General features: G+C 43.2%; 1 protein-coding gene across 1 annotated transcript in view; it reads left to right on the top strand.

The window, feature by feature from the left end:
* Window positions 1–25,651, top strand: part of C3 (complement C3) — a 151,937-nt gene that overhangs the window by 109,036 nt on the left and 17,250 nt on the right. Inside the window, exons 24-33 of the mRNA XM_089656129.1 lie at window positions 1,275–1,478; window positions 3,471–3,546; window positions 4,700–4,859; window positions 11,204–11,302; window positions 13,110–13,260; window positions 17,893–18,056; window positions 18,879–19,037; window positions 21,329–21,388; window positions 22,938–23,028; window positions 24,266–24,317. Of these exons, the coding sequence (XP_089512255.1) occupies window positions 1,275–1,478; window positions 3,471–3,546; window positions 4,700–4,859; window positions 11,204–11,302; window positions 13,110–13,260; window positions 17,893–18,056; window positions 18,879–19,037; window positions 21,329–21,388; window positions 22,938–23,028; window positions 24,266–24,317 (1,216 nt within the window). The remainder of the gene's footprint in view (window positions 1–1,274; window positions 1,479–3,470; window positions 3,547–4,699; window positions 4,860–11,203; window positions 11,303–13,109; window positions 13,261–17,892; window positions 18,057–18,878; window positions 19,038–21,328; window positions 21,389–22,937; window positions 23,029–24,265; window positions 24,318–25,651) is intronic.

The raw sequence follows: 25,651 nt of genomic DNA, 5'->3' as shown, positions 1-25,651 counted from the left end.
ACTGGGAGTTTGTATAAATACTCAGAGACCTAGAACAGAAGTGTCTTGTCCTAGGAGGAGGAGATCACAGCCTGTAGGGCTGTTTGCCCCCTGGGCAAGCCTGCCATGTTCCTGCCTTTCATCAAATTCCCAGTTAGGCTAGCTGAGGGGCCTATCCTACTGAAAGTTGCTGGAGCTGACTGAGGGACTTTTTCACTTGGGGATATAGTCTGGTATCACCGGAAATGTGTCTGGAATGAGGCAACCAACTATCCAAAGATGTTAGTGAGTACAGGCTGGTGTGAGTGATCTTTGAGACTGTGTGCTGCTGCCATCCTTCTTGTGCTAGAGTCAGCTGTGTTCAATGCTTGTTCAGCTTGTGTCTGGTGTCCTGAAATGCGCAGTCCACTAATTGCTTGTGCAAGGACTCTGCTCATTTCCTTAGGAGGAAGTATAGCATTCTTAAATTGCTACTGTAGAGCTCAGTCCACTGTTTTCTTGCACAAGGATTCTGCCCAGATCTTTAAAAAAGGAAGAATAGTGTCCTCAAGTTGCTGCTAGAGTTACTGGAGTATCCCACAGTTATCCTGAACCTGTTAAAGTTCAAGCATCAGGAAACCGTACCCTTAGACAAAGAAGTGGCTGTGACTGTATGCCTGGCTGTGGGGCAAATACAGGAAAAGACCCTAGGGACCTTAATAATGTGGGCTCCTGCCAGGGTGAGCACTACAAGTAGAAATCTGAGATGTCTGAGTAAGATCATTTAAAAAAAAAAAAAAAAAAAAAAGCCTTCTACAGTCTCAAAGGGACAAAACACCCAAGCTAATGACAAGGTTAAGGGACAAGTCTACCTAAGACAGTGTTGGGTGAACGCTTACAAGTAACTGAACCCACTTTTTTATATTGCTCAGAAATTCAAAGTAAGATTTCTCTACAGCAATTTATGCTGTTGACTCCTCATTACCATATGGAACAGCTAACGGGAGGTGTGACACCTACATTTGGCTTAGAAATGGCTGCGGCAGTTGGGTAAATTTGGTTATTCTGGTGGACATTCTGTAGCCAATAGAAATATAACAACTGAATATGTTACTTAACTTTCATAGGAGTGTGTGAAACAGACATATCTATTTTGTATAATGTTGTTTCTTTAACATTTTTGTTACTAATATACTGAAAGAAGAGTTAAAACAAATCGACTGTAGTATTTTCAGCTTTTAGTATAATGAAATTATATATGAATTTTGTGTGGGGAAAAATGTGGTAATTTCAAGAACTTTATCATTTTAATTCAGGGACTCCAATTACTCAGATGGTGGAAGAATCCATAGATGGTTCCAATCTCAATCCATTAATTGTTGTGCCACGTGGTTGTGGAGAGCAGAACATGATTACCATGACGCCTAGTGTGATTGCTACAATCTACCTGGATGCTACTCGCCAATGGGAGAGAATAGGTGTTAATCGAAGAGAGGAAGCCCTCACCAACATCAAAGCGGGTAAGTGATAAATGGGTGCAGTTTGTGATCTTCAGGGAGACAGAGTAGATCTTTTTTTGACACTGGTGCCATCTCAATGGAACTATTTTGAAGATATAAGTCTATCATTGACTGGAAAATAAAGAATTTGTAGTTAACTATAATAACTGTTCTGTGCACAAATAAAATACATTCTTTTTAAAACTGCTACATTAGTGAAATATTTTTTAGTAGAAACATTAAAGACTTTTGATAGCCTCCATAGATAAATTATAGTACACTTTATTGTCATGAAACCACTTGAACAAAATCTCGCAAGGATCTCCTTGGATTGCTGTTATACTATTTGGCCAAATGTTTGCGGAGATCCTTCCATGTGCTTCCAACTAACAGTCTGGGGAAGGGCCTTTTCTGTTTCAGCATTACTATGCCCCTGTGCACACCTAGCTAGCAAAGCTCCATAAAGACATGGTTTGACCAGGTTGATGTGGAAAAACTCAGGTGCCATGCAAGAAACACTGAACTCAACCCTACTAAACACTTTTGGGATTAATAAAGTGCAGATTGCAAGCCCAATCTTCTCATCCAACATTAATACCTGACTATACAAATAAATTTTTGGCTGAAATTCCCACAAACAGCAAAATTGTGTGGAAGACAAAAGGAGTGTAGACTGTTATAGCTGTATTGTATTGGATAAACTATTGATGTCCATGGTTTTGGAATGGGATCTCCAAGAAACTCAAAGGTGGGATAATCAGGTATCCATAAACATTTGGTCATATAGTTCACATCTTTAACTAGATTCATAGTCACACCTTATATTCACCGTGCTCCATCCCATCTCATGCCATTATCGCTGAACTCGATGTTACTGTGTCCTTTTCCAAAAGAGTAAACAGGTGGCGCACACCCCTAGTGCATTATCCAAGGTTTATTCAAAGGTATAAAGGACAAAAACATACTCACAGATGAAGCATGTATAAAAAACCTTTGGATAATAAAGATGGCCACAATGGCAGGCAAGGTGTTCCAACTGTCAGTGCGGTCAAAATGCTGATGCGTTTCGGGGACGAGTCCCTTTCCTCAGAGCTGCTGACCTGCCTCTCGGACTGGTTCAGATGCAATGTGAGTGAAGTAGACCGATGGTGGAAACAAAACAGTGGTGCTGCTAATACCTGGATGGGATTGTGTGGGTAAGAGCAGATATAGTGTGGGAAGGATGGCCAGCGCATCCCCGAAATGCGTCAGCCTCCTGACTGCACTGACAGTTGGAACACCTTACCTGCTGTTGTGGCCATCTTTATTATGCAAAAGCTTTTTATACATGCTTTGTCTGTGAGTATGTTTTTGTCTTTTATACCTTTGAATAAACCTTAGATAATGTATTAGGTGTGTGCGCTACCTGTTTACTCTTTTTCTAGTGATTGATCTCCCTGTCTGAGGAGGGCTGCACCCCTGAAGCATCATCTTTTGGTCACCTCTGCCCTGGTTTCCATGGCTTCCCTTTGGCTATTCATTTCCTGAAGCGCTGGAGAGCTCACACGATATCCTTTTTCAAAAGGACAGTGTAACTATGTCCATGCTAAGTCCCCAAAAGGCCTCTTAGTCCTGTAGTACACTTTAAGTAGAACCAACTCTCTCAGGATCCATCTGTGTCTGTCCATCCCTGTGAATGTACATTTGGAGCTTTTATTTATTTATAAGTCACAGTAATTAATTTGGTCACATATTTTTATGTATTTATCAATATATGTATTTATAAGAGTGAGAGATTTCATGATTAAGAATTCAAAATAGGGGCGCGGCACGATAAATATATATAATTACATTTGGAGCTGTTGTGTTCTGCCTTATAGACATTAATTTGTCACCTGATCAAAAAAAAAAGTAATCTAACGTCTACAGGCACCCTAAAGGACAGCTTCACCTTTAGTGACGTTCTGCTTTAAAATTTGATCTGGGAGATATATTAATTAGCAGTTAGACATTCTAACTTCTTGTTCATTTCAGGTTATGTGCAACAACTTGTTTACCGCAAAGCAGATAGTTCCTACGCAGCTTTCAAGGACAGGACAGCCAGCACATGGTAAGTTGAATCAATACTAAGATACACTATCTACAATATTTGTCAAAACTTAATTTTATTTCACCTCGCTGGGTGCTGTGTTACAATTTCTCTCCAGATTTTTTTCTCTTTTTGTTGCTGATATATTTTTTTGTTCTGCCTCTCCTTGGCACATGATGATTTGTCCTGCCTCTGCTTGTTTTATTATCACTTGTACTGTCTCTGAATGGTTCTTGATGACTTGTACTGCCTCTGTTTGGTTCATAATTACTGTCTCTCCTTGATTTATGATGCCCTGGCTTGCCTCTGCATGGTGCATAATTAGTTGTCTTCAGAGGCGGACTGACAACTCATGGGGCCCCCGAGCAATAGGGGATCATGGGGCCCCTGTGTCCTTGCCCAAACTAAAAAAAAGCCTATGAAAAAGGTACCAGGGGCATCTCATGGGGCCCCCTACTGATCCCTGGCCCTCGGGCAGTGCCCGAGTTTCCAAATGGTCAGTCCGCCCCTGGTTGTCTTATCTCCCTGGTTAATAATGCTCCTCTTGTCTTTGCTTGGTTCATGATATTTTTTCCTGCCTTTACTTGGTTTACGTAATGTCCTTCTTCTGCTTGGTTCATGATTAATGGTATTATTTCCTTAGTTAATGATGACTTGGCTTGTCTTTGTATGGTTCATGATATGTTGACCTGCCTCTGTTAGGTTCTTAGTTGTCCTGTCTTTTCTTGGTTCTTGATGATTTGTTCTACTTCTGCTTAGTTTCTGATGATTGTCCTGCTTCTGCTTGGTTTATGATAACTTGTTCTGTCTGTCTCTGATGATTTGTTTGGTCTCTTTTTTGTTAATGATGATTGCCTTGATTTTGCTTGGTTCAAGATCACTTGTCATGCCTCTGCTTCATTCATGATGTTTTGTCCTGTCTCTGGTTCTTAGTTTCCCTGTCTTTCCTTGGACCTTGATGATTTGTCCTGCTTCTATTCAATTTCTGATGATTGTCCTGCCTCTGTTTGGTTTATAATGACTTGTCCTATCTCTGATGACGTGTTTGGTCTCTTCTTTTTTCATTATGACCACTTTATCTCTGCTTGGTTCATGATCACTTGTCATGCCTCTGCTTTGTTCATGATGACTTGTCTTATCATTTACTTGGTTCATAATAACTTTTTCTCTACAGGCTGACAGCATATGTAGCCAAAGTTTTTGCCCTGGCCCGTCCCTTGATGGACATCGAAGTTAATGTCCTGTGTGGTGCCATCAAGTGGCTAATCCTGGAGAAACAAAAACCAGATGGATTGTTCAAAGAAGATGCTCCAGTAATCCATCAAGAGATGATAGTAAGTACCTATTAAACTTACAGTTGCAAGAAAAAGTATGTGAACCCCTTGGGATTACGTGGAGTTTTGCATGAATTGGGCATAAAATGTGCTTTGAACGTCATCTAAGTCACAACAATAGAAGAACACAGTCTGCTCAACATAATACTACACAAACATTAGATGTTGCCATGGTTTAATTGCACATAACATGTACACATTCACAGTGCAGGGAGGAAAAAGTATGTGAGGCCCTAGCTTAATGACTTCTCCCAGAGCTAATTGGAGCCAGGAGTGAGCCAACCTTGACTCCAATCAGTGTGATGATATTGGATGTGTTGCTGACAGCTGTCCTGCCCTTAAAAAACACACACCTGTTTTGGGTTTACTGGTTTCAAGAAGCACTGTCTGATGTGAACCATGCCTCAGAGAAAAGAGCTCTCAGAAGACCTACGATCAAGAATTGTTGACTTGCATGAAGCAGGAAAGGGTTACAAAAGTATCTCCAAAAGCCTTGATGTTCATGTGTCCACGATAAGACAGACTGTCTACAAATGGAGAAAGTTTAGCACTGTTGCTACTCTCCCTAGGCGTGGTCATCCTGTAAAAATGACTGCAAGAGCACAGCGCAGAATGCTGCATGAGGTAAAGAAGAATCCCAGAGTGTCAGCTAAAGACCTACAGAAATCTCTGGCACATGCTAACATTTTTGTTGACACATCTACAATAAGGAAAACATTAAACAAGAATGGAGTACATGGGAGGACACCACGGAGGAAGCCATTGCTGCTCAAAAAGAATATTGCAGCACGTTTGAAGTTTGCAAAAGAGCACCTGGATGTTCCACAGCACTACTGGCAAAATATACTGTGGACAGATGAAACCAAGATTGAGTTGTTTGGGAAGAACACACAACACTATGTGTGGAGAAAAAAAGGCACAGCACACCAACATCAAAACCTCATCCCCACTGTAAAACATGGCGGAGGGAGCATCATGGTTTGGGGCTGCTTTGCTGCCTCAGGGCCTGGACGGATTGTTGTCATTGATGGGAAAATGAATTCCAGAGTTTATCAAGACATTTTGCAGGAAAACGTACAACCATCTGTCCACCAACTGAAGCTCCGCAGAGGATGGGTGATGCAACAGGACAATGACCCAAAGCATACAAGTAATTCAACAAAACAATGGCTGCAACAGCACAGAATACGCCTTCTGGAGTGGCCCAGTCAGAGTCCTGACCTCAACCCGATTGAAATGCTGTGGCATGACCTTAACAGAGCGATTCACACCAGACATCCCAAGAATATTGCTACACTGAAACAGTTTTGTGAAGAGGAGTGGTCCAAATGTACTCCAGATCGTTGTGCAGGTCTGATCTGCAACTACAGGAAACGTTTGGTTGAGGTTATTGCTGCCAAAGGAGGGTCAACCAGTTATTAAGTCCAAAGGTTCACATACTTTTTCCTCCCTGCACTGTGAATGTTTAGATGTTATGTGCAATTAAACCATGGCAACATCTAATGTTTGTGTAGTATTATGTTCAGCAGACCGTGTTCTTCTATTGTTGTGACTTAGATGACATTCAGAGCACATTTTATGCCCAATTCATGCAGAACTCCACGTAATCCCAAGGGGTTCACATACTTTTTCTTGCAACTGTATATTACTCACTACCTATGGGAAGCAGGGGTTCCCGTGATTAGCTGGAAGAAGCAGCCCCATTGAAATCAAAAGGAAGCTTCTGGCTCCTGCATCTAATCATGGCCACTCACATGTAATGTCACATGCAAGCGATTGGCCCTGGAAGCAGATAGTGTGCTGCATAAGCGATTACATGCAAGTGTCGTTCAGGGGCGGACTGACCAGTTGGAAACTCGGGCACTGCCCGAGGGCCCGGGGTCAGTAGGGGGCCCCATGAGATGCCCCTGGTACCTTTTTCATAGGCTTTTTTGAGTTTGGGCAAGGACACAGGGGCCCCATGATCCCCTATTGCCTGGGGGCCCCATGAGTTGTCAGTCCGCCCCTGGTGTCGTTATATCAAACTAGAATTTAAATCCAAGTTTGAGGAGGCGCTGTGATCAATCAAGAACAAATAAAGCTAAACAACATTTATCAATATAAATAATATAAATCACCCAGTGTCATCAAAATTGAAAATGTGAAAAGGTGATGCAATATAGATAAATAAGAAACTAAAGTCTGTAAATAATGTTCACATTATTCATTTATTTCATCTCCACTTCTACCATGTGACTCTTCAAATCATCATGTGCACATTCACTCCCTCCAGGGAAGGTACTAACCAACCCCACATGCCTCTCATAACAATGATGGGTATGCAGCTCTTTTGTTAATGTAGGATCCCCCCAGCGCTCCTCAGATGCACAAATATCCAATTCCTTTCCTCCCCATATTGATCACAAAGCAATTTGTAAAAGAAAAAAAGACGGAACTTCCAAAGCGTAATACTGCACAAACTCGTTACTTAAAATTGGTAAAACCTACTCACAATCATAAAAAGCAAAGCACATTAAACTGCTTCCCACTTCGAAACTCTCAAGCCTCATCAGTGCCACTAGTTGTTGTGTACAAGCTGAGTCATCGGCGCCTCACCTGCTCCTCTACCCCGTCACATCTGGTACATCATTTCTGGATTGGCATCTGATGTTTCTTCCAGTTGCCGTGTAGCCATGTTCCAAAGCACTTCATCCTTCTGACTTCATCACAGGGATGAAGAGAACTGGATAAAGCATCAGGACAAAACAAATCTGTGAAGATTCTCACACATATATATATATACACTACTCAGAATTAAGGAAACTCTTTGAAAACACATCAGATCTCAATGGGGAAAAAATATCATGCTGGACATCTATAGTGATATGGACGGGGTAATTTGTTAGGAATGTAAGGATGCCCCATCGTTTGATGGAAATGAAAATTATCAACCTACAGAGGACTGAATTCAAAGACACCCCGAAAATCAAAGTGAAAAAATGATGCATCAGGCTAGTCCATTCTGCTGAAATTTCATTGCAGCAACTCAAAATGGTCCTCAGTAGTTTGTATGGCCCCCACATGCTTGTATGCATGCCTGACAATGTCAGAGCATGCTCCTAATGAGATGACAGATGGTGTCCTGGGGGATTTCCTACCAGATCTGTAACAGGGCATCACAGAGCTCCTGGACAGTCTGAGGTGCAACCTGGCAGCGCCGGCTAGACTAAAACTTTATAACCCAGAGGTGTTGTATTGGATTTAGGTCAAGCAAGTGTGGGAGCCATTCAATGGTATCAATTCCTTCATCCTCCAGGAACTGCCTGCCTACTCTTGCGGCCCGGCATTGTCATGCACCAGGAGCAACCCAGGATCCACTGCACCAGCATGGGGTCTGACAATAGGTCCAAGGATTCCATCCCCATACCTATTGGCAGTCAGGGTGCCATTGTCTAGGCTATAGAGGTGTGTGCGTCCCTCCATGGATTCTCCAGACCCTTTCACGTCTCTTTCACATGTGCTCAGGGTGAACCTGCTCTCATCTGTGAAAAGCACAGGATGCCAGTGGCGGACCTGCCAATTCTGGTGTTCAATGGCAAATGCCAATCAGGCTCTATGGTGCCGGGCAGTGAGTACAGGGCCCACTAGAGGACATCAAGCTCTCAGGCCACCCTCTTGAAGTCTGTTTCAGATTGTTTGGTCAGAGACATTCACCCGGCCTGCTGGAGGTTATTTTGTAGGGCTCTGGCAGTGCTCATCCTGTTCCTCCTTGCACAAAGGAGCAGATACCGGTCCTGCTGACGGGTTAAGGACCTTCTACAGCCCTGTCCATCTCCCCTAGAGTAACTGTCTGTGTCCTGGAATCTCCTGCATGCTCTTGAGACTGTACTGGGAGACACAGCAAACCTTCTGGCAATGGTACATATTGATGTGCCATCCTGGAGGAACTGGACTGCCTGTGCAACCTCTGTAGGGTCCAGGTGTCACCTCATGCTACCAGTAGTGACACTGACCCTAGCCAAATGCAAATGGAAAAAGTCAGAAAAGATGAGTGGGGAAAAAAATGTCAGTGGCCTCCAACTGTAAAACAATTTCTGTTTTGGGGGTCGTCTCAATATTGCCCATCTAGTGCACCTGTTGTTAATTCCATTAACTAAAGCAGCTGAAACTGATTAACAACCCCCTCTGCTACTTACCTGATCAGATCAATATCCCAGCCAGGAGTTTAACACTGACTTGATGCTATACTCTTATTAAATGTTTTAAATGTTCCTTTAATTTCTTTGAGCAATATATATATATATATATATATATATATATATATATAGTACCACAGGTCAGGTGCAATGCTTTGGCCAATCACAGCATATGATGATGTCACAAGGCGGGTGGGGTGAACCCCGCCCTCTTGTGACGTCATGACAGTATTTAAGAACTGTCATCGGGGCGCAGCTGTCAGACAGCAGGAGCCAGCATCACAAGCAGAGCAAGGTTTTTTTTTCTTTTTTGGGTAGCGGCGGGTATCCTGTTTGATGTTGGATCTGCTTCGGGGGGACATTTTTTTAAGTCATAGACTGTCTCCTGTTTTTTTTTATACTACACTTTTTTTGTGAATGGGTAGTGGTACCATGCACCGCATACTCATTCACATGTGGGGGGGGGGGCATGATCTAGGGGCTTCCTTGTTACAGGGGGCTTCCAGATTCCAATAAGTCCCCTGCCCTCAGACCCCACACAACCACAGCCCAGGGTTGTATGAAGAGGCCTTTGTCCCCATCAACATGGGGACAAGGTGCTTTGGGGGGAGCCCCCAGCCCCAAAGCACCCCCCCCAAGTTGAGGGCATGTGGCCTGGTATGGCTCAGTAGGGGGGGCGCTTACTGTTTCCCACCCTTTCCTGACCTAGCGGGCTGCATGCTTAGATAAGGGTCTGGTATGGATTTTGGGGGGACCCCCACACCATTTTTTTCTAAATTTTGGTGTGGGGGTTCCCCTAAAAATCCACACCAGACCCGAAGTGCTTGGTATGGATGGGAATGGGGACCCCACGTGGTTTTTAAAAAAAAAAAAATGTAATTGTCGGCAATGCCAACAATTCTTTATACATTCAGCTGTCAGCGGGGAACCCCACTGACAGCTGAAAGAATAATGAATGTTTCACTACTAAAATACCGCATGACTTCACAATATAACTCATGCAATATTTTAGTAACTGAGCGGTAAGATACCGCTCAGTAAATTGTTTGTGTTCGGAGTTTGCGATGGAACATTCTATAAGTTTGCATGTTCGACCGCGAAATGAACAGGGGGGTGTTCAGCCCATCCCTAACAATAAACTATCCCAGAGTTTGTGGGGCCATGGGGATTGGATAATGTATGTATGCTTTGACACATTCCACGGTGATTGGATTAAGGTGACTGGGTTGCCAGTTTGGCTAAAAATGGCAGGGTATGTTTTTGACACTCGGAGAAGCGCATTGGATGAGTAGTGAAATAACATCATCAACCCAAAAAGCTACAATTTCTGGGGAAATTGTGTGAAGTGTTCTTGCCTCCACCAGTAGTCTACAACTGGAGTGGAAGGAGTAACTGGGTGGAGTGGCTTGAGTAACTGTGAAAAGGTCAATGGGCGGCATGAGTTGCAAACAAATGGTCATATTGTAAAAACTATCAGGACTATGGCTTAGCTGTGGACATTTTTAGTGGCAGCAGGGATAGCTGAACGTTGTGATATAAGATTTGTGTAGGCGGACTTGAAAATGAGGGAGTGATGGCAGTTTAGAAATCATGTTCTGATTTTTCAGCTCACACTCTAGCTTTTGTCAGCTCCCACTCTAGTTTTGAACATTCTGCCATTCATTCCTACGGGAAAATCTCACCACAAAAACGCTGATATTTCGTGAACCATTCGGCGAAACATTCCACAAAGTAACAGCACACCAATCGGGAACAATCCGCACATTTCGGTATATTACTGTCTATGTAGTGTAAAAACTGTGGGAGGAGTTAGGGTGGTACATTTGGCTATAATAATAAGAATATATATGTGAGATAAGAGTAAGTGGTCGCCATGCAAGAACACTTAACACTTAATGAAAGAATTAGTCCAGTCAAATTTTATTTTTATTTTGGCTTGACATACACTTGAAGGTTAAAGTCTGACCTAATCCTGGCCTAATCAAGGAAGCAGTGTTCTTTATTGCTTGGAAGAAGTATCATGAACTGGTATTTTACCCAATCCATCATTCAACATTACATATTGGAGAAGATCCTACAATGAGATTTGTGTTCTTCATTACCTGCCAGTGAAAAATGCAAGGCTCACGCATTACTTTTCATATATTCTTCTTCTCTTTTCTCTCATAGGGTGGATTTAAAGGATCCAAAGAACCAGATGTTGCTCTCACAGCCTTTGTCCTGATCGCAATGTTGGAGAGTGAAGAGGCCTGTAATGCACATGTAAATGTAAGTAAACTAGCCATACAACTGACACTGCTTAGCTCATAGCTGACAATCCAGCATCAGGAAAGGTTATTTTAACCTCCCTGGCGGTATTCCCAAGTGTAGCTCGGGGTAAAGTTTCAGTACCACAAGCGGTGACCCCGAGCTACACTCGGGCTTACCATGCGGCGTTGCTCAGGGATTCACTGCAGCACTTACCTTGTCCTTCGCTCCTGCGATGCGTCTCCTGCAGCATCCCCGGCCATCTCCTCCAGCCAATGTCGGCACCCGGCTTCCTTTTTCCAGTCCCTGCGACATCAGGACGCACGGGCGCCAGAACCGGCAGCAAATTTGAAATTTTTAAAAAATTTAATTTTTTTAAAAATGATTATTACATAGTAAAACATTGCTGTTTCAATGCATTTCACATACATTTTGTCCCGAGTGCTTTGTCCTGCGCCCTGCCTGCATTTTTACTGTTCTTTCTGCCTGGAAACTGAGAAACGTCCATGGCATCCAAAAAGCGTCCCTTTATGTCAAAATCGGTTTTAGACCGGCTAGAGAACAGTGATAGTAAATCAGAACCACTTGCAGAATTGAGTGATAATGATTCGTGGGGGAAATTCCTCATCAGACACTGAAATTGATTCTACGACTTTTCTCAGCGATGTGCGAACATAGTAATTCATCCCCCATAGTAATTCATCCCCCATATAGTAATTCATCCCCCATAGTAATTCATCCTCCATATAGTAATTAATCCCCCATAGTAATTAATCCCCCATAGTAATTAATCCCCCATATAGTAATTCATCCCCCATAGTAATTCATCCCCCATAGTAATTAATCCCCCATATAGTAATTCATCCCCCATAGTAATTCATCCCCCATAGTAATTCATCCCCCATATAGTAATTCATCCCCCCTATAGTAATTCATCCCCCCTATAGTAACTCATTCCCCATATTAATTCATCCCCCATATTAAGTCCCCAAGTCCCCCCTGTGTCAATTCACTTACCTTTGCTCCGCGCGTTCCTCTCGCTGTGTTCCCGCGCCGTTCCAGTCTTCAGGGTGGACTGTGAGAGGAGCCTAGCTCCCCTCATGTTCGTCACGCTGCCCCACCTACACACATCCTGACAGCCATCCTGACAGTATCACGCTCCGCGGGCCAGATTAAAAGGTCCGCCGGGCCGTATACGGCCTGCGGGCCGTAGTTTGCCCATTGCTGCTCTAGGTTCTGGAGACAGGATCACATGGCACCTGTACCTTTTGAAGGAAACCTTTGAGGTCAAAACATGGGGTCTGACACTGCTGACCTGTTTTTGAAGGGTCTCCAGCTTTTATCCTTGTATTTGTATTACTATCTAGGCACAGCCTCCCCAAGTATCCATTGGGACTGCACTTGGGAGGTAACTCATTCACTTGTGCTTGTAAATGCCAGTTTGAGCTTTTGAGCTCTGTAAACTTCTAAGCAAAGCAGATAAGGATAGACAGCAAAATCTGTGACCCCCAATGATTCACTTGTTGGCCAAGAATGAGAATGCAAAATCTCCATTTCATATTTACCAAAATATATATATTTAAACATTTTTTAGGTGTAACCATAATAAATACAGTATTGGGTAGAAACAAATCTATAGCATAAGGTGCATTCGTAAAATCCACACAGCATAACAATACACCTGCTTCTTTAATTGGTATGGGATGGAATGTGAACACACAGTAGAAATTATGGGAGGAATAACAGTTACGAGAGGCAAGTAACCTCATGAGTTCAAGAACCATTGCACCCTATTCATACCCTTTATTTTTTTTTTCCTTTTCAATAGAACTTAGAGCTTAGTATTGAAAAGGCAGTTAGTTTCCTGACGGGCCTGTATCCAAATCTGGAAAAACCATACTCAGTTGCAATTGCCTCATACGCCCTTGCAAAGGCTGGATCCATCAAAAATTCTGAAAAATTGATGTCGGTGGCAAAAGGTACGGAGACATATAGGATGTCACATAATCTTGTACATACACAGTGAGATTTTACATCTACACAAAAATCATTCAAGCAGCAAGCCCTCTGTGACCAGGTAATGGATATGCAAAAAAATGAGTAAGAGAGTCCTTGAAGTGATTGTAAATCCTTAAAGTGGAGCTCCGCCCAAAAGGGGAAGTTCCGCTTTAAGGACTGCTCCCCTGCTGTCCATTAAGGATTGGCACCTTTGGGGAGCGGGGGGGAGCCATTTTGACAGGTACCCGCTCCCACTTCCAGTCCGATCACCTAGGCGATCGGAAGCGGAAGGTGTCCTCCCTTTCTGTAGTCTTTTGGGACATATGACAGGTCCCAGAAGACTACAGGACCATTCACGAAGTGCAGCGCTACTCGCACATGTGCAGTGGGTACCCGGCTGTGAAGCCGCAAGCTATCACAGCCGGGTGCCCACTATCAAGATGCCGGCCTCCTGGAATACAGGACGGCTGGCAAAACGAGCTGCGGGGGACACACCACGGGACCGAGGGACAGGTAAGTGGCTGTTTTTTTAAAAGTCAGCAGCTATAGTTTTTGTAGCTGCTGACTTTTATTTTTTGATAGGTTGAGTGCAACTCCACTTTAAATATAATCACTGAAGTGACTAGCTTCAGGTAATACACAGAGCTGAAACAAATCCTCCTAAGCACACATTTTACACAGTATTTCTGAGCTCCAGAAGGCAGGGGGCAGGGACCTGACATCACACACTGCACAGCTTAAAGCAGAGAGCTGAATGTAATCTGAGACCTAAGTGGAGGGAAGGGAAAAACCCCCTCTATACAGTATCATAGGGAAACATGCACAACCTATGCTGTCAATCACTTCTGTGTCGGCATAATCTGTCAGAATTAACTCATGCGGACAGCAGGTGTCCAGGCTGGACTCACCCCTTTATAAAAGAATGAAGGCTTTTTGCTATGCAAAGCAAAGGTTTATTTACCACATGTGGGAGAACTATGAATTCAGATTATCGTTCTAATTCTATGGCAGCTATACACTGCTTTATACACTGATTAGGTCCCAAAGACATAGGAAGATATTACCTAGCACATTACAAAGCCAATGAGATGTACTTATATAACACAAGTTCAAAGCACCTGTTGCCTTCCAGCTGTGATGATTGACGGGTAGAGATGACCAGTTGAAGGCCAGATTAGGAGGATGTTCTTATTAAATAGTAGTTATGAACTACTAACATATGACCAGATAACGACATTACAAGAACATAAAATGAAGGTCATCTAAACTATTATTTCAACTGTATAGCAGATCTCCATGAAAAGATAAAAAAGGACGCGTCAGTCTTTAGGTTAGAACAATGTAGGCTTTAACAAAATGGCAGTGATAGTTTAACCCCTTCCTGCTGGCGCCTCCCGGCCCTTTAAGAGTTTCAGATGCCAGGAGGCGGGGTGGGTGGGGCGTGGTTTAGGGATCATGTGACCGCTGTGACGCGTCATCACGGCGGTCACATGATTGGGAAAGGTCCCGATCGAAAGAGCGGACCGGGACCTTTCCGTGAGTACCGCACAAGTGTGCTGGGAGCGCGCAGGGCGCGCGCTCTCAGCACATATGTTTTTTGTTACATGAACGCAAATGTGCGGCCGCTCGGCGTCTAGGCCCAGACGCCAGGAGGCCGCACATTTGTGTGCGGCCGGCGTGAAGGGGTTAAGCAAAAAAGTCTCTCTTATGTTAAGATTGAAACCCCTACAATAAGTTTTCAGAGAATGCACACAGAAATCACACTGGGTGCTTTGGATTGAGGCTAGTACACACTATAGAAGGATATGTTTTGTTCATTTTTTATTTCAGAGGTTTACAATCACTTTAAGGGGATGCCCATAATCTACCTTGAGGGGTTTCCTCTTTGGTCTGCTCTGTGTGTGATCGGTGTGGTATTTTACTTTCATATACTGTATACAGTTTATTAAGTCACATACACTATATTGCCAAAAGTATTGGGACGCCTGCCTTTACACACACATGAACTTTAATGGCAGTCCATAGTGTATTGAGTTGGCCCCGCCCTTTGCAGCTATAACAGCTTCAACTCTTCTGGGAAGGCCGTCCACAAGGTTTAGGAGGGTGTCTTTGGGAATGTTTGACCATTCTTCCAGAAGTGCATTTGTGAGGTCAGGCACTGATGTCGGACGAGAAGGCCTGGCTCACAGTTTCCGCTCTAATTCATCCCAAAGGTGTTCTATGGGCTTGAGGTCAAGACTGTGTAGGCCAGTCAAGTTCCTCATCCATGTCTTTATGGACTTTGCTTTGTGCACTGGTGCGCAGTCATCTTGGGACAGGAAGGGGCCATCCCCAAACTGTTCCCACATTGTTGGGAGCATGAAATTGTCCAAAATGTCTTGGTATGCTGATGCCTTAAGGGTCCCCTTCACTGGAACTAATGGGCCAAGCCCAACCCCACCATAATCCCCCCTCCACCAAACTTTACACTTGGCACAATGAAGGCAGGCAAGTACCTTTCTCCTGGCAGTAGCCAAACCCAGACATGTATATCGGATTGCCAGACAGAGAAGCATGATTTGTCACTCCAGGAAACATGTCTCCACTGCTCTAGAGTCCAGTGGTGGCGTGCTTTATACCAATGCATGCGAACCTTTGCATTGCATTTGGTGATGTAAGGCTTGGATGCAGCTGCTCGGCCATGGAAACCCATTCCATGAAGGTCTCTATGCATTGTTGTTGTGCTAATCTGAAGGCCACACAAAGTTTGGAGGTCTTTAGCTAATGACTCTGCAGACAGTTGGCGACTTCTGCGTCCAGTTATTCAGCATGCACTGACCCCACTCTGTCATTTTGCATGACTGTTGCTGTTGTTCCCAGTTGCTTCCACTTTGTTATAATCCCACGAACAATTGATTGTGAAATATTTAATAGCAAAGAAATGTCACGGATGGACTTATTGCACAGGTGACAACCTATCATGGGACCACGCTTGAATTCACTGAGCTCCTGAGAGCGATCCATTCTTTCACAAATGTTTGTAGAAGCAGTTTGCATGCCTAGAGGCTTGATTTTATACATGTGGCCATGGAGGTGATTGGAACACCTGAATCCAATGATTTGAAGTGGTGTCCGAATACTTTTGGCAATATAGTGTATATACAAAAGAAAATTGATGTGATTGGGGTCCTATCTTCTAAAGCGTCTTTGTAAAGAGTACGTTGTCAGTGGTCCGGCTAGTCTTTGTCAGACAGTTCCTTCTTTTCCATTTCTTACACTCTGCTGATTGGTTCTGAGGTATGGAGCAGTTTTATGCTGCAGAATTATCATGTACGGATTCCATGAAGGGGCATTAACCCCGCTAACTAAAGCCATTCGATGCCAACACCTCTGGTTAAACACTCAGGTTATATTACTGTGCATCATTACATATACTATAGATTGGCTGTATATCAGTGCAAGATTAGTTTACCTGTCTTCAATAAATTTTTGAAAGAGTGATTCTTCCCAAAATGGTACCCAATATAGTGATCTCCACTAGCATCATGCAACATGTCCTAGGTCCTTCATTGCTTTCTGCAGTGTTCAAACTAGTCTGTAATATGTTAGCAGTTTGTGACGACCTAGAATCTCTGCAATCTCTGATTGTCCTCTCTACCATTACATATACTAAACATTATCTACAGCCCTTTGATAATGTCAAGAGCTGTGGTTGAGGCCCCCTATGCCTTGTAAATTGACAATCACTGATATAGAGACTGGGATTTTCCTTGGAAATCCATTTTATGTAAACCTGATGTGAGAGTAATCTGGGGGCTGCTGACCATCAAAAAACTGTTATTCTGAGTGTGGCTTCAGAATTTTATAAATCATTGAACAACATGTAAATCAGGAATGTGGGAGTGGAGTCAAAGACCAGATGCTTATTTCATGTCAGTTTAAGTAAGAGAGCAGCATGACAGCCAAGCAATCAGTATTTCCAAAAGACAAAGTCTGCAATGGTAGACTGTGTTGATTTACAGTGGCTAAATGGTTAGCACTTCCACCTGCCAGTACTAGGGTTGCTGGTTTGAATCCCAACCATGGCACCACCTGCCTGGAGTTGCATGTTCTCCCTGTGTTTGTGTGGGTTTCCTCCCACACTCCAAAGACATGCTGGTAGGTTAATTGGCTCCTGTCTAAATTGTCCCTAGTGTGTGTCTGTATGAATGTGAGTTAGAGACCTTAGATTGTACACCCCTTGAGGGTTAGGGACTGATGTGAATGTACAGTATATATGGAAAGCACTGTGTAAAATTGACAGTGCTATATAAGTACCTGAAATAAATAAATTTACTTAAACTGGAGAGTGAAAATCTGGTGTAGCTGTGCATGGTAGCCAATCAGCTTCTAACTTCAGCTTGTTCAGCTAAGCTTTGCCAATAAAACATGGAAGCTGATTGGTGTTTATGCAGAGCTGCACCTGATCTTGCACTCTTTAGTTTTAGTAAATCAACCCCTATGCCTCTCATGACAGGTTCCTTTTAAGGTGTGAAATGTTATCAGTTTTTTAAAATGGTAATTGTGTAGGACCTGAACTAGATGACTGCAATTCCATGCTCACCATTTATTCTGCTGGCTGCTTTTCTTCAAAGATAACAGCTATTGGGAAGAACCAGGATCTCGATTCATTACTCTGGAGGGTACATCTTACGCTCTGCTTGCTCTACTGCAAATGAAAGACTATGACCGCACAGGAGATCTTGTACGCTGGTTGACTGAACAAAGATACTATGGAGCGGTGTATGGATCTACACAAGTAAGCTGCATAAATGGTTCTTTTGCTCTTACAAAGTAGTTAAAGCCCAACTCATCCTTCAGCCTAAATCATATACGTATATATGCACTCAAGGTTCATCAGACCAAAAGATGTGCTAAGTCTTACAGTTCATTTTCTTTAGAAATCAGCCACAGTCTGAATAGTTCTTTGTCCCCTACCATCATTTTGTAGAGGAAGACACTTACTCTCTGAGTGGAAGCAGTGCTCTCTTTGCAGAAGTCCAACACTCACTCAGCCGAGTCAGAACTAGAGATCTGTAATCAACCTCATTCACCCTGCTGATTGGAGATCTCCAGCTCAGGCTGTGGAGTGGGAGTGTTGGACCACTGCAGAGGGACCACTGCTTCCATACAGAGAGCAAGGGTTCCTCTTCCTTTTTGCTGTTTGTGTCCCAGAAAAGGAAAACAAAATAGCAGAAGTTTTAACCATTCCCTACTCTATAAAAAGAGATGCACTTTAATGTATCCTGTCTGCCACTTCAGATTATTTGCTATTGTATTTTTAAGTATGGTTCCATTAAATTGGTGGGAAGTACAATAGCTTGGGAAACAGGTACACTACACAAAAAAAATAAAGAGTCTATCAAGTGAAAAGTGCAGCTACTTGATGGTGCCTGCATATAGACTATAGACCCACAACTTTCATTGTCCCTTCTGTAGCTGGATGTCAGATCCTTTTCTCCAAAGAAAACTCCAACACTTTCTGGTGGTAACCATCCCTGTGTGTCAATCACTGCGAATCCAGCATATGTTGATTGCAATTGCTGTTTTCTAAACTTTGATTTTCTTCAATGTCTTTTAGGCCACCATCGTTATGTTCCAAGCTTTGGCCCAGTACCAGATAGAATTGCCAAATGCCGTCATTTTAGACATGGATGTGTCCATACATCTTCCTGAAAGACAACAACCCTTAATGTACCGCATTAATATTGATAACGCAATGCTTGCGCGCTCTGCTGAGGTAAGAGTTACAGTGTTCACAACACTAGACTGGACAGCTGTTTTCAATAGACCAAACCATTTTGCTTAAAATATAAGGCAATACTAGAGATGAGCAACCTGTAAGGAACATCCTCACTGTTTCAGTCAGGTGCAGGGGCGGACTGACCATTTGGAAACTCGGGCACTGCCCGAGGACCTTGGGTCAGTTGGGGGCCCATGAGATGCCCCTGGTACCTTTTTCATAGGCTTTTTTGAGTTTGGGCAAGGACACAGGGGCCCCATGAACCCCTATTGCCCGGGGGCCCCATGAGTTGTCAGTCCGCCCCTGGTCATGTGTCTTCCAGTTGTCCATAAACTGGTTGTCCATCAGGCAGTCGGAAATAGTTCAGTTGTTGGTCCTGAAACTTTAGGCAACTTATCTTTCTGTAAGGTTGCCTGGGTTTAAAACTGGCCATACACTGGTTGATTTTTGAATGGACGTTTGTAAGAACCGTTATATGAAAATTCTCACTACATTTAATAACTTCACAAATGTCATTCCATAATACTTCAAAACTTTGTTTGTTTGTAACATTTGATTTTGGAATGAATGGACTTTACCAAACATAAACCGCATTTGAGAAAAATTTTCCATCCTGCTCCTTCAACTTTCCTTTCATTGTGGTTGATTTAAACCTACTGACGATAAAAAAATCTAACAAACATTCATAAAAAGAAGAATTACGAACAATATTCTACTGGTGTATGGCCAGAGTAACTCTGCTGCCTCTGTGGCTTCCCTGCTGGTTCTGGACCTCCTCCTTCTTCCTCTGATTACTTTCTATTACTCCTGTGACTGTAGCCTATTTATACCATAAGTTGTGTAGATGCATGTTTACATTGTGATTGGCTACATCTCCATTAAAGTAACACTGGATCCTGATGGTTCCTTTTATCATTTTCTAGCTGGTGTTTTCAACTTTCTTCTTAAGCCATCTCAGATTGACTTTGCTGTTGACCCTGCTTGTTTGATTTCGCTTGATACCCACCTGCATATGTAGGCAGGTACAGTTAACCAGTCTGACACTAGGTGACTCTGCGCTGGAATAGGGTCTGGTTGCAGCAGACAGTGTCATCAGGTACTAAGCCCCTTTTAGTTAGAACCCTCCTGCAATGATGTCAAGGGTGAGCCAGGTCCAGAGTTAAGCCAGGTTAGGATGAGCACTAGTGCATTTGGGGCATAGGAGCCAAACATCCCATACCAGCACAAATATAACCAGCACATGGAGGCTCTGGACAGGGTTTGAGTTCACGGAGGAGTAGATCTGCACTCAGAGCCGGCTGTAGAATTCCTGACCCTTATGGAGGTGGAGGCTAGTGTGAGTTGCAAAAGGCCTTTTAGGCCAAGCCAACAGTTTCCTGAGTGAGGCTATTTCCCTGGAGGGTACTGGGTGTACCTATGGAGGAGATGACTACAGAGATCCCATTCTTGTGAGTAGTAATGACCCCGGGTGTAGGAGAAACTGTTAGAGGGAGAAGGATGCTTAAAGTGCTGCTAAGGATCGTCCACTAAATGTGATTGACTGTGTATTGTCAAGTGACTCCGGCATGTTTGTCGATATGATGTGACTGTTATGCCATTTCCTGAGTACCATCAGAAAGGTGCAGCAACTCTATGAGTGGACATTCTTTCTTCGGGATATAAAGATCAATGGCTGGGAAGGTCTCTGACATGGAGTGGGGCACAATATAGCGTAGGTTTTGGAAACCTCCTCCAATATTTATTTATTTTTTTGCTGCTGTGATCTGACTTGCTGTTAGAAAGTTGCTACATTCATTCTCCATTGTTCCACTCTATGTAAGAATGTAGCCACCCTTTCTTGCCTGCTCCTGAGATGGATTATGGTGTTTGTAGTGTGCATTGAGCAGTGTACATGACCACAACTAATGTGCACTGCTCATTCCAAAAAAAGAAAAATGAAGAGAAGAAGATTTGGGAACACAAGAGGATGGGTAAAGGAAGCAGAAAAACAGAAACAATTTCAGGAAAAAATAGAACAAGGCCATTGACTAGTGGATTTGTATGGATTATTTTTGGCAAATAAGGATGTAATTTAGTGTCACTTTTACAAAGGGTTAGTTGATACTGTTATGCACTCTCAGGAGCTGGGAGACAACGTCTGGAGTCAGGCAGTAGATTTCTTCACAGCTGACTACTGGCAATCACAACATGAATTTAAGTGGAAGTGATTAACTTTGTTTCAGTCTGTAATCTTGCTTTGCATATGACTATTTCTTTTTAATTTTCATACAAATTAAATTTGATTGCAGACCCGACTAAACAAAAAGTTTGAGGTGACCGCAAAAGGCAAAGGACAAGGAACACTGACGGTAAGGTCATACCACTTTAATTTTCCAGTACTGAAATCTAAATTATGAAGAAGCCGTGTATATGGAGATATTGTTCTTATCACTATACTATACTATAAATAAGTTCAAAACAAAATGGGGCATACTCAACGGACTACTTGTTTTTTTTTTTCTGCCGTCACTCTATGTTTCTAAACAGTTTCCGAAACACATTGGCAGTTTCTAAAAAAAACTTTAATTGGGCAATAAAAGCCATATGGCACTTTCTTCCTTAAAAAAAGAGCTTTGGGCATTTGTACAAAAATTAAAAGTCAGTGGCTACAAATACTGTAGTCGCTGACTTTTAACCTCTTGCCGCCGGCCGAACGCAAATGTGCAGCCTCCCGGCGTCTTGGCCTAGACGCCGAGCGGATGCACATTTGCATTCTAATAAAAAAACACATATGTGCCGAGAACGTGCATCTTGCGCGCTCCAAGCACACACGCTCAGGACTCACGGAAAGGTACCGATCTCCTCTTTCGATCAGGACCTTTCCCGATCATGTGACCGCCATGACAGCGAATCACGGCGGTCACATGATCCTAAATCCCTGCCCCGCCTTCCGGCTTCTGGAACCCTTAAAAGGCCAGGAGGCGCCAGCGCCAAGGGGTTAATAAACATACACTTACCAATCCAGGGATCCAGTGCTGTCCCCACCTGGGCCAGTTCATCGCTGGTCTTCAGGTCCCCAGTGCCCCCTTCTTGCCATCATGTGTGAAGCTAGCTGTGGTATTCTGGTGGCTCACAGCTGACTCCCCAACGCATATGTGCAAGTCACGTTGAGTTTTCTGAATGGAACCACAGCCTCCTGGAATGTGTGACGTGTCCCAAACGATTGTGGGTAGGGGCTAGGGGGCCAAACATCCTCTCTGCTCACCTACACGAGCAGAGCGGAAGTTGTAGTGGGTACCTGACAGAAATAGGTATCCGCTCCCAGAAAAAAAAAATCCAAAAGTGATAGAGGAGGGGAGGTGGAACTTCACTTTTCTGGTGGAGTTTTGTTTTAATGATCTGAAGATTCTACTCCAAGGACCCAGCTGTTGGTCATGATATACTGGAGGCCTGACTTCTGATGAGAAACTCCTACACGTGTTTGAGCTACTTACCTACAGCAGAGTTAGTGCCCCACGTCCTCATTTTTCTAAGGCAATTTTGAGTTCATCTGCCTGGTCCTGCATTTGCCAGGTCATTGCCAGGGGGCAGGGATTAGTGCCAAGAGTTGGAGGGTCCTGATCTCAATTTGGAGAGTCCCTGTATACAGCATGGGCCTAGGTTCCAAGGCGATCCAGAAGGGCTTATACAAAACAAGTGTAAATATGTTTTCTTTTTTTTTAAATCCAATATTTTTGGATCATAGTGTCCCTCTAAATGAACAGATGCTTCAGCACAATTTCCACAAACCATTATTGTCATATTTCAGCAAGACTAACCAGTGCAAAGGAGAACTGACTCTACGTACGTTACTATGACTGTATGGTCCTACCAAAACCTTATACAAAACCATGTGAACTAAATGTGTGTTTCCCTCAGGTCATGTCAGTGTATCATGCCATTGTGACAGAGAAAGAACGACAATGCAAAAACTTTGATTTGACAGTCAAGGTTAAAGAGGAAGAAAATGGTAAGTGTGGCCGTTGGTGACCTTTACAGCCTTGGTTTTGTTATGCTGTGGTGTATGTGCTATCACAGATCTGAACAGAGCTAAGAGCTAGGTCTAGAAAGGGTTTTAGAAGGGCTCTATGATTTTTTCAGTTCAGTGGAATATCTCTCCCCTCTAAAACTAATTTAATATACTTTTTACAGGGCTTTGACATGATATTTGGGGTTGCTGCTTTCAACCCAGGGGGCCAGCGCTATCTTAGTTCAGGCATTATTCAAAGTCTTCATCTACGTCCTGCACTATTATTCTGGGCAGAAGATGATTTTTTTTTTTCTATGGTTGAACTGGATGCAGGGGCAGACTGACCATTTGGAAACTCGGGCACTGCCCGAGGGCCCTGGGTCAGTAGGGGGCCCCATGAGATGCCCCTGGTACCTTTTTCATAGGCTTTTTTGAGTTTGGGCAAGGACACAGGGGCCCCATGATCCCCTATTGCCCGAGGGCCCCATGAGTTGTCAGTCCGCCCCTGACTGGATGGACTTTTGTCTTTTTTCAGCCAGACTAACTATGTAACTATGATGAAGTGATGTAAAACCTTGTGCATGCACAATTACTTTTGTGTTCTTGGCTGTATGCATATGTCACACATATCAGCTAAGATGGAAGACTGAAAAACCGTTTTTTCCTGTATACAGAAACAATTGAGTACTGTCCGTGATACTTTTTGTATTTGCACTAACATACAATTTTGAGGACAAGCTTTCGGGGAGTGTCCCCTTCTTCAAGGTCCAAGCAGTACTGTTACAAAGTTTTAGCAGAATGTTAGAAGATATGTGGGGATTGAGAAAAAAAAAAAGCAGAAAGAAACACAAGCTTAAGGTTAGCCTAGAGATAAGAACAGCGGGCACCGGATCGCGGTGCTGCACGCTCCCAGGGAGCGCGCACAAGCAGGGCGCGGGGAGGCCATTTATAAATGGCCACCTGACCCTGCACTGCCACTGTCCAGTCATTTATATACATGGGCCAGACGGGAGGTGGTTAAAGCAGAGTTCCACTCAAAAGTGGAAGCTCCACTTTTTTGCCCCCCCTCTCCACTGCCATATTTGGAACCTTTTGGGGGGGATGCGGATATCTGTTTTTGATATCTGATCCCTCCTGTCTTAAATTGTAGAGTAATTGTACTGTCTGCCCTCATGTTGTAAAGCTCTGTGTAAACTGTTGGTGCAATATAAATGATAATAATATATTTTTTTTACAGTTCGGAGACCAGACGGGGCTATTTCAACTATTTCACTGGAGGTCTGTGCAAGGTATGAATATTCTTATTACACGATGCTATTCAAAAATCCAGCAGGATTCTTTTAAAAGAACAAGCAGCTGAAATGATGTACAGAAAATCATCACTTGCATAACAGCTCAGGGCTGCTGAGGCGGGGGGGGGGGGGATAAAAATGAACATCTTAACCACTGCCTGTCTAGCCGCTGTATATAAACGGCCAGACGGTGGCAGTGCAGGGGTGGGTTGCCATTCATAAAAGGCGCCCGCCATTTTGGATTGTGCGCACTCCCTGGGACCTCTGTGTGAGGTCCCAATCATGTGATCACTGATTGGCCAATCAGTGATCACATGAATAGGTGTCACTTCTGACATCATTGCTTACTACGTGTGAAATCTGTGAATGATCACAGAGGTCACATGGTACAAGGCCAGGGGCGGACTGACCATTTGGAAACTCGGGCACTGCCCGAGGGCCCAGGGTCAGTAGGGGGCCCCATCAGATGACCCTGGTACCTTTTTTATAGGCTTTTTTGAGTTTGGGCAAGGAGACAGGGGCCCCATAATCCCCTATCGCCCAGGGGCCCCATGAGTTGTCAGTCCGCCCCTGTACAACGCTATTCACAACAGCCTTGTACCATGTGACAAACTGTGACCAATCACAGCTCACACAGTATTGCACAGAGAAGGAGAAATGATTGCTTTTACAGCCTTTATGGGTGTAAAAGCAATCAGTGTAAAAAAAAAAAAAAAAATCTTCATCACCCCCCACAAGTAGTACAGTGTCACTATGGTGACACTGTACTGCTAGGGTGACAGTATCTTAAAAAAAAACCATAAATAATAATATAAAAAAATAAAATAAAAATGTAAAAAAAATTTTGGGAAAAATTATAATTTTTGGTTATAAACTAATTTGGGTTATTTTTTTTTTTACTAAAAAGATAACTGAATACATTTTGGCCAAGATTTATGAAGAAAGATTATTTATTTGCAAAATTTTATAAGAAAAACACTTTTTTTCAAACTTTTTTGACTTTTTCATTTATATAGCAAAAAAAAATAAAAATCCCAGTGGTGAATAAATACCACCAAAATAAAGTTTTATCTGTCTCAAAAAAATGATAAAAATTTCATATGGGTACAGTGATGCATGACCGCGCAATTGTCATTCAAAGTGTGATAGCACTGAAAGCAGAAAATTGGCCTGGACAGGAAGGAGGTAAAAGTGTCCGGACATGAAGTGGTTAAGGTGCCTTAGGAGGCCTGCACTTGCATGGGAATCTTGGTTTTCATAGATTTTTGTTATAACAGTTTTCCTGCTTTGCTACTCGTCAGTTTTGATTTTGTGGGGGGCGGGTACTTTCT

This window comes from Staurois parvus, unplaced genomic scaffold (genome assembly GCF_062004578.1).
Source record: "Staurois parvus isolate SC_StPar_1 unplaced genomic scaffold, SC_StPar_1.0 ptg000887l, whole genome shotgun sequence".
Lineage (NCBI taxonomy): Eukaryota > Metazoa > Chordata > Amphibia > Anura > Ranidae > Staurois > Staurois parvus.
This window is presented reverse-complemented; position numbering and strand designations above follow the sequence as displayed.